The 12,946-nt window shown below is 36.2% G+C and overlaps 1 protein-coding gene across 3 annotated transcripts; it reads right to left on the bottom strand.

Annotated features, from left to right (window-relative positions):
* Positions 1 to 1,376: 1,376 nt before the first annotated feature.
* Positions 1,377 to 12,521, bottom strand: SWI3A (SWITCH/sucrose nonfermenting 3A). 3 transcript variants are annotated; one of them, XM_088980056.1, is made up of 7 exons: positions 12,369 to 12,521; positions 11,732 to 12,252; positions 5,597 to 6,094; positions 3,726 to 3,895; positions 3,579 to 3,628; positions 2,097 to 2,257; positions 1,377 to 1,693 (listed from the first exon to the last, which is right to left on the bottom strand). In XM_088980056.1, exons 1-7 carry the CDS (start codon positions 12,442 to 12,444, stop codon positions 1,496 to 1,498), a joined length of 1,674 nt encoding a protein of 557 aa, XP_088836182.1. In that variant the 5' UTR covers positions 12,445 to 12,521; the 3' UTR covers positions 1,377 to 1,495. The 3 variants fall into 3 exon arrangements, with proteins under 3 accessions (XP_088836182.1, XP_088836181.1, XP_088836180.1); XM_088980055.1 differs by having other exon boundaries at positions 5,597 to 6,097; positions 12,369 to 12,518; XM_088980054.1 differs by having other exon boundaries at positions 5,597 to 6,184; positions 12,369 to 12,511.
* Positions 12,522 to 12,946: the final 425 nt, after the last annotated feature.

The raw sequence follows: 12,946 nt of genomic DNA, 5'->3' as shown, positions 1-12,946 counted from the left end.
TTTTTTTATAATATTATATATCCTTAATAAAAATGATAATAAAATAATAAATTATTTATATGTTGATATAACAATTGTTTATCCATCTATGAAAATTTCCTCTTGGCTAAGTTTGGAAAGAATATATACAACGCAAATACAAACAACATAATACAAAATATAAAATTTTGCATTCTGCGTATTTGTATTTGTACTCATTCCAAATTGAGCCACGGTCTGGCAGTCTCCACTCCATTTATTAATCAAAGCACAAACCACAGAACCAGAACGAACATAATCAGTTAGATCAGTTTAATTTTGTTGGGTTGGTCACTTGTCCCAACGCATTGAGAACTCCATACTTGAGGGCTGGTGACACTTAACACCCTGCGACAAAAACTCCCTCTGAACTTTTGGACTTCAGCACTTTACCCCTTTACCCCTTTACCCCTACTCTGTTAATGGGGTAAATGCTAAAGGTAAAATTACAAAATGGCCTATTTGAGATTCAGCAGGCTAAGAGCAGAAGCTATCAAATGATGAAAATTGGGTTATTGCACTTCAGCCCCTCGATGATGAACTATGTTTCCTCTTTGCTAAGGATTTGGAGGCAATGTAACCCAATCCAAAAGAGGTTATACTTTAACATGCCCATTTTATCATTTTGATAGCTTTTTATCTCAATGCATCAAACTCAAATGGGTAATTCAATAATTTTACCTTGATCATCAAACTCAAAGTATTGAAATCCAAAAGTTCAAACGGGTATTTATCACAAAATAAAGTTCAGGTGACGGTCTGTAATTTACTAAAAAATAAATCAATATGGCAATAAGTCTATCAGTGGATTCTAAAAATACACTACCCAATTCAACTCCAAATTCAACCATCCCTGATTTGGATGATATCATCGGATTGGATGCAGATTTAATGCCACGCAATCCAATTAAAATCTGAGCCCAATAAAACATTACCATTATACATATCAAGTTTATCAGTTAAAAACATACATAGTACAATTATGTATGTATATATCTATGCTTCTAATCAATAAATTCATTATTCTATATTTATTTACATTAATTAATTATTTGTGTAAGTTAAAAATAATTAGTTTTTAAGGATTTTTAATTTTTTTTTGTCAATTTAACCACATGAACACAATTATGTATGTATATATCTATGCTTAGGGTGCATCTAAGGTTCTAAATATTGATACAGGCGTTAGTGTTTTTTTACTTTTTTCAAAACCGATTCAGAAGAGCCGGTTTAAGACTCCTCCACCCCCTGAACTGGTCAGAACCCCGATACATCCTCTGTAGGGGCGTATTGGGGAGCTCCCGAAATGATACGTATGGACCAATACATGTCAATACTTTGAATCTTGCATCATCAAATTGACTGGAATAGTGATTGAACTTAGCACTGATATTGGAAAGAAGAAACAGATTCATATCACATAACTTGTTCCCCCCCCCCCCCCCTTTTTTTTGGCCCCATGAGACCTAAGGCTTCATCAAAATATGCTACCTATAACAGATTTTACAGAAGTATGATCCTTCCATCTTGAGATGCCAACTCTAAGTGCTTCACATATGACATTGATCCGCTCTGCAATGAAATACTCCTTTAGCTCCTGTATATGGGTGTATTCCTTCTCCATTATCAGCTCCAATTCTTCAAAATGTTTGATTTTGCAGTGTATCTTCCTAATCTATTAATCCACACGGAACAGTCAGTCATACAGAATATTGTGATGCTTTGATTCTCGGATGATATACAAGGATAGATGGCAACAAAGAATAAGAATTGGTAAATACACACACACACATGGATGCCATGTGGGAGGAGGATAATCGGGTCAAGAGAAACCCACTAAATGTACCCTCTTTTCTGCCAATTGGAGGAATTCCGTGACTATCAGTCACTACCTGAATCTCAAAAATAGAGACTAAAGTAGAGAAAGGAACAGCAAGGAATTGTTGGTTCATTCAGACTTTCCAGTAAACCCAACTAATAAAAAATGTCCCCTCCATGGACACAAATGCATGCATGCAAATGATCACAAACAGACTCCCGGGGGAGAGAGAGAGAGAGAGAGAGAGAGAGAGAGAGACCTGCATCTCTATAATAGTTGCCACTAAGCGTTCAATCTCTCTATCCTCCTGATCTGCTAATAACTTGGCATGAGCAGCAGCTGTCCCTAGAGCTGCTGCAATTCCAGTTCTAAATCGCAAAGCTAAAGGTACCACCTTCTCTTGGGGAGTTTCCTGTGGTTCTGCAAAAGAAAACTACCATTAATGTTATAACAACCATCATCCAGAAGAGACCAAAGGATTGGTATTATTTCAACCCATGCCAGGGTATTTGTTTCAATTTATTTAACAAAGCTTTGCATTTTGCATCTCCTAACTGCCGCTGCCACCACAGACATGTAAAAGGCCATTACCCCACATTGGTCCCAGATGTGTAGGGTCTTGGAAAGGGTAGACTGGATAGCCTAACCTCTGGCTTTTTTATGGCACAAGGTGGACACGCTCAGACTCATATCCACACTCTCACTTGTCAACCAGAGATTTTTTTATAGGCCTTGTCAACCCAAGATTTTACCGTTACACCAAGCAGTGGCCCTTGCCACCACAGACGTGTTTGTGCATGTTGTCAAAATCATCAAAATCTCACGATTTTATGATAAGGATCATACTTTGAATCACGAATTCCAAGAGTTTCGATTTGAACCTTATGTCTGAATCCTTTTCTACAAAAATTTTAACAATTTTAGTTTTGAATCCTACAATTAGATTTATAAATCTTACAATTACGATTTATATGATTCATGTGATTCACTATGATTCAGAAAAATTCAATTAAGAATTAGCTCTTTACTTTTTTTTATATATATTTAGTTTTGTCAAAGGAGACTTGTTTCAAAGCCCTTAATAGAAAACGATTTATTTACGTTATTTAAGACCAAACATTGAGTTTACTTTCCAGCATATGTTAAGATTAAAGACCAATTGTATGTGGATTATTTCAATTTCAAGTCAATTTTTTTTGATAAGTGGATTATTTGAATTTCAAGTCAAATTTGATGATATCATCTTAGATTTCTATTGTACAAGTGATAAATTCTATTGTTTTAGGTATCATATAAGCTAGATACAGATTAAAAATAGGGTAAACTCACTTTCCTCTATGTATGGCCTTTTAGCACATCTATTAGAATATAGTACTGCAACTCTTGCACATTTCCTTTTGCTAAGGCAGCCAAGATGAACAACTTGTTCAGATGGTTATCAAAGTTGCCAATTCATTAATTCAAGGGATGGGTTACAAAGAGAGTGATTGTATTGGAGGGTGGGGAGGCTGGCGTTTTTACTGTTTTGGTCCTCTCCATAAGTCAACTGCCATTTAGTCCCATCCATATTCTTCTGGCCTTCTGGGAGAAGGTTTTCCACTCATTTGCTTATACATTGATTTTTTTTTTTGGATCAATGATTTGCTTATACATTGATTTTTTTTTTGGATCAATGATTTGCTTATACATTGATTTACACTTTTGATGTTTCTGATCAAACAAAAATCAAGGGTGATCTTACCTGATTGTATGCATTTCTCCCACATTTCCATGTCATCAACCTTACAGACCCTACAAGGGATAAGGTATTATAGAGGGAAAAACTTTGATGTCCAAACACAATAACAAAATAAATTCCTTCAGGAAAATCTTAGAAAAGATTATTTACCTGCCTGGTTCATTCTTTGACGTGAGAGACCCAAAATAATTAGTGACACTAACCTCCTCACCCTCAAACATCTCCTGTGCATACTCATTTTCATTGCACAGTGTTGCAATAGCAGCCTTAGTTCCAGCAGCTGCAATATGTGGACCCATCATTGTGGCCAATAGAGCTACCTAACAGAGACAGTCCTAGATTCAATTTGATGCATACAAGGAGAAGAAAAGAAGTTGGCAAAACAGCAATTATCCAGAAAAAATAAGCTAGCAAACAATTCCTATCATCTGCAACAATATCTATTATCTTTTTAAAATACTTTGATATTTAAAATGATAAAAACTAAGTAAATAGTTATGTTGCACATTGCTATTCTTGATAGGTTTTCATGGCAGGACACTCATGTGATTCACATATTATATGAGTGTTGAAGTCATTTTTTTTTATTCAAATAATTTGTAATAAGTGGGCTAGCTAGTCTACTAGCCAAATCATTAAAATTATAAAATAGTATCCCGTATGGGAGTTCCCCCTACTAAGTGGGGAGTTCTCTCTCTTTAAGTGGGAGGGACAGGGGTCCTTCACCTAGGAGGAGGGGGTAGTTACATAACCACCCCACTCTCTATCTTAAGGGGAAGCTAGAAACATGTACACACGGAGAGACTCTTCGGAGAAAATTTTCACAAGAGATTCTAAAGAAAAGCAAAGATAAGGAGAGAAGAAAAGAGAAGTGCTCAAGGGAAGGCAAGGAAGGAAAAGTCTCACTAATACAGGTAGAGAAAAGGAAGGTCCTCTCTGTGAATACTTCCTATTTATGTTTTCTGCTATGTATCCTTCTTTCTCTCTCTTTTGTTATTACTTTTGAGAAAGGAAAAAGAGGGAAATAAACCATCTACAACCAGGTGCCTTTACTTGGTTGATTATGGTCCCTCTTTCAAGACAAAGTTAGGGATTAAACCATCTACAGTCTAATTCTCAAAGACTAATTATGGTTCCCTTCAAATGAAGATGAAGAGTAAGGGGGAATGAACCATCTACAACCAGGTGCCTCTACTAGGTTGATTATGGTCCCTCTTTCAAGACAAAGTTAGGGAGTAAACCATCTACAGTCTAAATCTCAAAGGCTGATTATGGTTCCCTTCAAATGAAAATGAAAAACGGAGGGATGAAAATCGTCTACAATCAAATATTCAATTTGATTGACTATGGTTCCCTTTTTGTATGCAAAATTCCAAGGAGTAAGGCTGTCTACAATCAGAATTTCATCTGATTGACTACAACTTATTATAAAGAAAGGAGTGAAAGGAAATTTTCTTTGTATTAAAGAAAAGAGAAATGTATTGCTGTATAGTTTCTCAATTGTATTTTCTTCTTCTTTCTTCTCATTCTTGTACACCTGATTTAAAAGAAAAGCAAATGAAAAGTTCTTTTTTAAGTATCCTATTGTTCTTTTCTTTTGTTCTATGCGTTCATTTCTCCAAATCAGAATCAAAAGGTGTTCTCTACTTTCTTGTGGGGATGTAATTAAGGGGAACAATCCATATGATTCCCTGAATGGGCCTTACCCAAAATAATAAAAACTCAATCACTTGATTGAATAAATTATGTTGCATGAGAATTTATTAAAATTTTCACACCAACAATGAGACAAGCATTTCTTATTATTTACAAAAAAAAAGTGTTAAAAAGCATCATCAACATCTAATAAAAATTTGATGTTTATGCTTTATGAGTAGTTTTCACTCTTTTCTAATAGTTCAACAAACAACTTATCTTGGAAATTACCTGAAGACCTCATAATAAGAATATGATAATGAAAATATGCTAAAATCTCTAAAGAATTTCCCCTGCTGGAAAATACTAAAGACTAAGATTCTTACCTGTTTCATCAGTGACCCACCAGAGTCTGCAAATGAACCAATGCATCTTCGCTTTAACAGAGGGTCTTGGGTCTCATCCTCTCTGATCTGCCTAGTCTCATCCATATTTTCATGACATTGGTTCTCTGTTTTGATTGGTTCTTGAGTATCAATTGAATTGGCCTGAACTTGTCTGTTGTTGATATTGTTGCCAGAAGAATTGCTAGCACCACCCTTTCCATTGGTTGAGCCCAACATGAGCTCCCCAAAAGGCATCTGTATGAGTCTTAATATGCAATCAAGTTTACTCTTGGTTTGAACATTTTGTGCAACAAGATCCCAATCGTCTCCATGCTTCAACACAGTTTCTAGAAGAAGTAATGTCTCTGCATCAGTCCAGACATCACTTCCATGATCATCACTACTACTTGTGGAATCACTGAACTTGAAATCATCCGCTGTCTTGCTTTCTCCATAATTTTCATTTTTGAAGCATCTTACACAAATTACAAATCCCCCCTGCTGATAACAAATAAATGGGGAGAAGTTGCAAATAGAATATCGCAGAACATGGGAATATAAAATTTGCAAGCAAGTGAACTGCAAATCCTTTATAGCAGAAATGAAAAGAGTCATTTAGAAATAAGTCCTTGGAATGATGGAATCTTGGAATAATAAATACCAGAATCAAGAATTTGCAGTCAAAATAATTAAGTGGTAAGACAGAGAGAAAAATTTAGTGTCATAGAGAAGTATTGTCATCTAAATGTGCAACATGCATCACAACCCAATCACTATATTGAAAAATATTTATAAAACGGAGGTGATAATTGAAGGGAAAAAAAATAACAGTAATGGTTGAAGAAAAATTTTGTTTTTGTTTTTGTTTTTTTTTTTTTTTTTTGATGAATGTTAACTTCAATTGAACTTAAAAGAAAGTGCACAAGAGAAAGTGAGTGAGAGACAAGCCATCTTATCTCTCCCCTTTAATTTTAACAAAAAATTACATCTGTACCCAGAATGTTAGATTTCTCCCAGCCCCTTGCTTGGCTAGTGCTTCAGCCATCGAATTAGCAGTTGAAGAAAAATTTTGTTAAGGTATAGGCCTTCTTATGGGAAAGAAGTTTATCTGAAGTTGGCAGGCTATAAGCATTCAGAATACAAGCTTCTTTCAGAGCCTAATAGCATAGCACAGAAAGAAGTAGATTAGCTAAATCTTTTTCCATCTGCTTCTTTTTCATTTCCACCCCAATCCAAGGACAGCCTCAGTGTTACCCCCTAGTTCCTAATTATGAAATATGGGTTTTATTTTATTTTATTTTATTTTATTTATTTATTTTATATCTTCTTAAGGGCTACACAAACAGGGTGTAGCCCATCCCCCACCAACCCAGTTGCAGGCAGGATTTGATCCCAAGTCTCTGCTACGACCGGCAGGAGACCATACCAACCAGCTGGTTGGCACCTTTGCAATTATGAAATATGGGTTTAAGACCTAATTGTTAGTTATGACCTACAAACTAACAAGGTCTTATCTCCCTTTCCATATTTGTTATGTTATATCCTACATCTCCTATTACCCAGTTATGAAATATAGGTAATATTAACTTAAGAAATCTACTTAAGACAGCTAGGCAATGCCTAGGCATTTCAACCTAGAAAAGCAAGTTGACAACTAAGCAACAATAGGTGTTGCTTCAGCAAAATACAAAAAATAAATAAAAGCAATAAACATACAAAATTTTACAATATATATACAATTAGAAACAAGTATTTTACAAGTACATGTTATATATTACTAAACCACAAAATGAATCAGCAAATGATTGAATTTAGACCTGATTTCAAAGAATTAACAAGATTTTTGAATAATTTAATGTAAAAGTACACATACACATATACAAACAGGGATTAAGAGCGCTAATTAGCTCTGTCACTTTGTGTACACTCGTAATAACACAAAATTATAAAATGAGGCTTAACCGCACCCACTAATATGCTTGTAACTATACCAACTACCTAGTTGGTTGCCTATGCAAAAGCCCACCAAAACTCCCAAGTAGGCTAACTAAACCAAACCCATATCTGCAGTACTTTCCCTCTTTCATGTATTAGTTGTAACTTTATGCGCTAACCAGCAAGGCCCTATCAAATTACAGTAATCAGAAGTCTGCTTTTTAGATGAGGCAAGCATCTAGAGAAAGAAGGAAGAGAAGAGAAAGGGCATCTTCCTTCTTTCACTGAGGAGATTAAGGAAGCAATCACAAGTCTGGAGTCAGAGAAGTCCCCTGGACCAGATGGTTTGACTAATATGTTTTACTTGAAATGCTGGGATTTTATAAAGCATGGCCTGCTGAATGTGTTTCAGAACTTTTATTTCTCTCATTCCTAAGATTATTGGAGCAACAAACTTAAAAGACTTCAGGCCCATTAGTCTCCTAAATAGATTTTACAAGATTCTTTCAAAGGTGTTGACAGAGAAGATGACAAAAGTTCTATCGAGTGTAATTTCTGAGAATCGGTGTGCTTTTGTCCCTGGCAGACAAATGTTGGACAGTGTCTGCAAACGAGTTGATTGACTTTAGAAGAAGGGATGGAAAACCTGGTCTGATCCGTAAACTGGATATTGAGAAGGCGTATGACCATGTCAACTGGAGATGTTTGGATTTAATCTTGGCAAAGATGAATTTTGGCCAGAAGTGGAGGAATTGGATAAAGGTATGTGTCATCTGTCCTCATTAATGGACAAGTGGTGGGCTTCTTTGAGAGCCCCAGAGGAATTAGACAGGGGGATCTTCTCTCTCTCTCTCTCTCTCTCTCTCTCTTTTCATTTTTTTTTTTCATTAATGGACAAGGGGGGGGGGGTCTTTGCTTTATTGATGCTGCAGCTGATCAGTTGGAATTCTTTGTTGGTTTGAAATAGTGACTGGGCTGAAAGTAAATCTGGGGAAAAGTGTTGTCTTCCCTGTTGGCCAGGTTGATAACCTGGAATTCTTGGCTGAAGTGTTGGCCTATCAGGTTAGCTATCTCCCAGGAAAATATCTGGGGCCCCTTGGAACTAAATGTAATTCTGTGTCAATCTGGGATTCTGTAATTGAAAAGATGTAAAGGAAGTTGGCCTCTTCGAAGGCCAAATACTATCGGCTGGTGGTAGAGTGACATTTCTGAACAGTACTCTCTCAAATCTCCCCACCTGCTTTCTTTCTCTCCTTCCTATCTCTGCCAAGGTGGCTAAAAATTTGGAAGCACTTCAAAGGAATTTCCTTTGGAGGGGGTGGGAAGACAAAAAAGAAAATCCATCTTGTGAAGTGGGACCAGGTGTGCTTGCCTCTAGAGGAAGGAGGTTTGGGTTTAAGAAAATTAAAAACTTTTAGTACTGCCCTTCTTAGTAAATGGTTGTGGAGATTTGGAACAGAGAGGAATACTTGGTGGAGGAGACTAATTGCACTAAGTTCGGGGTGGATTGGAGTGATTGGAGGTCTTTGTACCCTCTATAAAACTGGGGTTGCTCTCTTTGGAAAGGAATTCATAATAACTTTTCAGTGTTCTCTTCTGGTTTAGGTTTCAAAATTGGTAGAGGAAACAGACTAAAGCTCTGAAGGACCCTTGGTGCATGGATATCCCTCTTGCAGAAGCCTTTTCCCTGCTTTATCAGTGTGATGCAGACCCAAATATCTCAGTTGCCGATACCTATGATATGAGTGGTAATTCTATCTCCTGGAGTCCTCTATTTAGGAGAAATCTTTTCGACTGGGAGCTGGAACCATTTGTGGAGTTCATGCAAGTACTACAAATCTGAGTTTTGACCCTTAAGAAAGGTCTTTCAAGAGTCATCTGGGTAGGAGAGGGGGTAGGAGAGGGCTGCAGATCCCTGATCTGAATTGTGGGATGTGTGGATTAGCACCATAGACAAGTGACCACCTTTTTCTCCACTGCCACTTTGCTACAAAGTTTTGGGCTCATTTTCTTAAAGTTGCTGGGGTCGGTTGGATCATGCCTAGTTCCATCAAGGACTTGCTCTACTGCTGGAAATTGATGGGCCTTAAGAGAAAAGGGAAGCTGATCTGGATCACTAATACCTACGGCTATTATTGTGACCATTTGGTCTGAGAGGAATAGTCACATTTTCTGTAACAGATCAAAAAATATAGATGACTCGATACAGATTTCTGCTTGTAAGATTGCATCTTGGTTGTCAGTTAGACCTGAGTTTAAGCATCAAAATGTAATTCAGATGCTTCACTCTCAGTGAGTCTGGAGTATGTAATGAGTTTTCTCCTCTTTTTCAGGGAGTTGCTGTTCCCTTCTCTTTCTTTCAATAAATTCTTACCTTACCTTTCAAAAAAAAAAAAAAAAAGAAAGGACCTCTTCCAGAGTTATTAAACAAATACAACTTCTTGGTAGCTAATACAAGGAGAATGGTGCAAATGCATGAAGCAGTTGGACAAATATAAAACAATATACTGCATAACAAGGATTTCAATTCCACATTCCAGTCATGGGAAAAGCAAAAATGATGTATTCTATCATTTCTGTGCAAAACAAAAAGAAAGGAGCAGAAATTGTAGGTAATTAGACTTGGGTGTTATCTGATTAAGAAAAATAGAAGATTAGCTTTAGGAAAAGAGAAAGAGAAGAGAAACTATTTTCTGTGCAAAATAAAGAGAAAGGAACAAAAATTGTAGGTAATTAGACTTGGGTGTTATCAGATTAAGAAAAATAGAAGATTAGCTTTAGAAAAAGAGAAAGAGAAGAGAAACTATAATAATAATAATAATAAAAAAGTTTAATACATTGCATTTTCCTGAAATTTCAAAAGAAGACCCATTTCAAGCCAGGTCAAAATACAGCTCAAAGTTGAATTTTTAACCTGTGCAATACAAACAGCCAATTCAGAGGGACTATTACCAGATAATTGCTCTAGATTGGCTGTGTCATCAATTATGTAAAGCTCATAGAGAGCCACATCACAGGCTTACAAACCCATTGAAACAATCTGTGTGAAAAAAAAATGTAAAGAAGAAAAAGAAATAACCCTCCGTATGTTTGGGTTTAACACCAGACCAGGCTGTATGTGGAAGCGTTTCCTTGACAATTTTTGGAGTATTAGTACCCAAACTGTGTGCAATGCAGACACTTCATTCATTTAAGAAAGTCCTTATGTAACACTGTCATGTGACAGTTAAGCCTGATGTTTAAAATTAAACATTGCAGAACACATTTACGATGCCACTGATTCATCCCATTAAACAAAATTTGTTCCTAGCTGGTTATTTGGTATTTCAACATCTACTTTACTTACCAAATTAATATCTCAATAGTAGAATCAAGCTTTCCACTTTTCTAGAGCTGGTATTAACATTATTCTTGAGGTCAAAGTCATTTTTCAGTTGGAAGTTTACTGTTGAATACAAAAGTAAGTTGTATGCAATCAGTTGCCAAACCAAACCATTATGGTTGATCGCAAATAGGAATCCCCAATTTTGCAAGACACGTGCACAAGGGATAGAATTGCCTTCCCATAGTTTAAAATTACTGTGACCACATAGAGAAGATTATTCCATACCTGACTTGAGTTTTCTACAAATTCATTAGATTTCTATTTTCTAATACAGGGAAATTTACATCATATACAAGTAATTACCATAAGAGTAATATCACTGTGTATAATGCACCAGAGTATTAATTGATGCATCAGCTTCTATTGAAGCAAATCTATATTAAGACATGCATATCTGGTTCCAACTACAACATAAGACACGATCATTGACCAGATTACTAATAAGCAAAAGGTCTTGAACCAATTGAGAGTTTTACCAGAAAAAACCAAGCAGATAACTGAAAATAAAATGAAAGAAACCTCCTGGAATGAAAGTATTTATTTCCAATGCTTCATTGCATTAGATGCATAAAGTTACCATGCCAAAGAGATTCTTTCGGGAATGTTAACCAGGTTTGAAATGAGGTCATTCCAACATCTTGCTCTAAATTCCAAATTTAATAACATTACAAAATATGGCTCAGCCGTAAATAATGAATTCAGATGTTCAGATGCAATTGAAGGTTAAAATGAGAAAATGGAGAGAAAAGAAAAATCCTTCTCGTGGCCTCCAAACAGATCATTAACAAGCTAATTACAAACTCAAATTGCAATACCTTAGCAGACACATAGCGTCCGGAAGCACAACCTTCCCCGCAGTTCTCACAAATCAGCCCTTTCTCACGCATCAAGTCACCAAAAACATCCAAGTAAGACGCCAGAGGCGGCAGTCTGAAGCCGCCTTTCTCGACCGCTTCATCCTTCACATTTGGTGTCAAAAGAACAACTTTATTGGGATTGGGAACAGAGACCACTCGAATTCCATTAGGCACTCCATCCTCCAATCTGACCTTCAACTTCTCATCACCAGACGAATCCTCCGTCGGCACACCAAAATTAATCAATCCCCATCTTTCCAATAACCGAAACACCTTGTGAATCAAACAGACATCACCGATCAAGTACTTACGAACCTCCGTAAACGTGAGCCGCCGCGAAGGCTCTTCCCTGTACTTGTTGATGATGAAATCCCTGTACTCCTTGTAGATCTTGGGTGTTCTTGAGATGGAGCTGCCATCGAAGAACTCCTTCAGGGCCTGTTTCTCGGTTTCGTGGATTTCGTCCCAGGTGAACCAGCCTGAAATGGAACAAATTAGGGTTAGGATTTTGGTGGATGTAAGTAACAGAAATAAGCAAAGAAGAAAAAATGGGGGGGGGGGGGGGGGGGAATCTTTGAAGGTATGGGCAACTTACTTGAATAGCTTGGTATGGTGTAAAGGTCCTGCTCTGGTTCGTTGGCGGGAAAGGATTTCGAACTCGCATCCTCCATCTCGCATTGGATGTAAGAGTAGAGGGGCGTTAAAAGCTTTTCGAACGGATCAATTATATACTTCAGAGTAAAAACCCATTCATGCATTACAAGCGTGAAGAATTATAAAAACCTTATTATAAAATAAATTACAATTAAAAGTAATATTTACCATGATGGCAAAATCGTAAAATAAGCGCATTCAAATAATATTTAACTTAGTCCGAACCCATGCACGTAGGTAAAAACCGAAAAATCGAACCGAATTGAGCAAACTGAATCAGAAAATGAATCGATCTGAGGTTGGTATTTTAGAAAAACCGAAGGATCAGTTCAATTTTTTGATTAATCAAATTGACCGATATATATATATATATATATATATATATATATATATATATATATATATAAAATATATTTCACATAATATATTATGCATAATATATATATTTTATAGTATTTATAATAGATTATACGTCATTTATTATTTATAATATAATATATATGTTTATTTATACTATAT

The sequence above is a fragment of the Nelumbo lutea genome, chromosome 3 (assembly GCF_056320005.1).
Source record: "Nelumbo lutea isolate HS-2025 chromosome 3, American lotus-T2T, whole genome shotgun sequence".
Taxonomy (NCBI): Eukaryota; Viridiplantae; Streptophyta; class Magnoliopsida; order Proteales; family Nelumbonaceae; genus Nelumbo; species Nelumbo lutea.
This window is presented reverse-complemented; position numbering and strand designations above follow the sequence as displayed.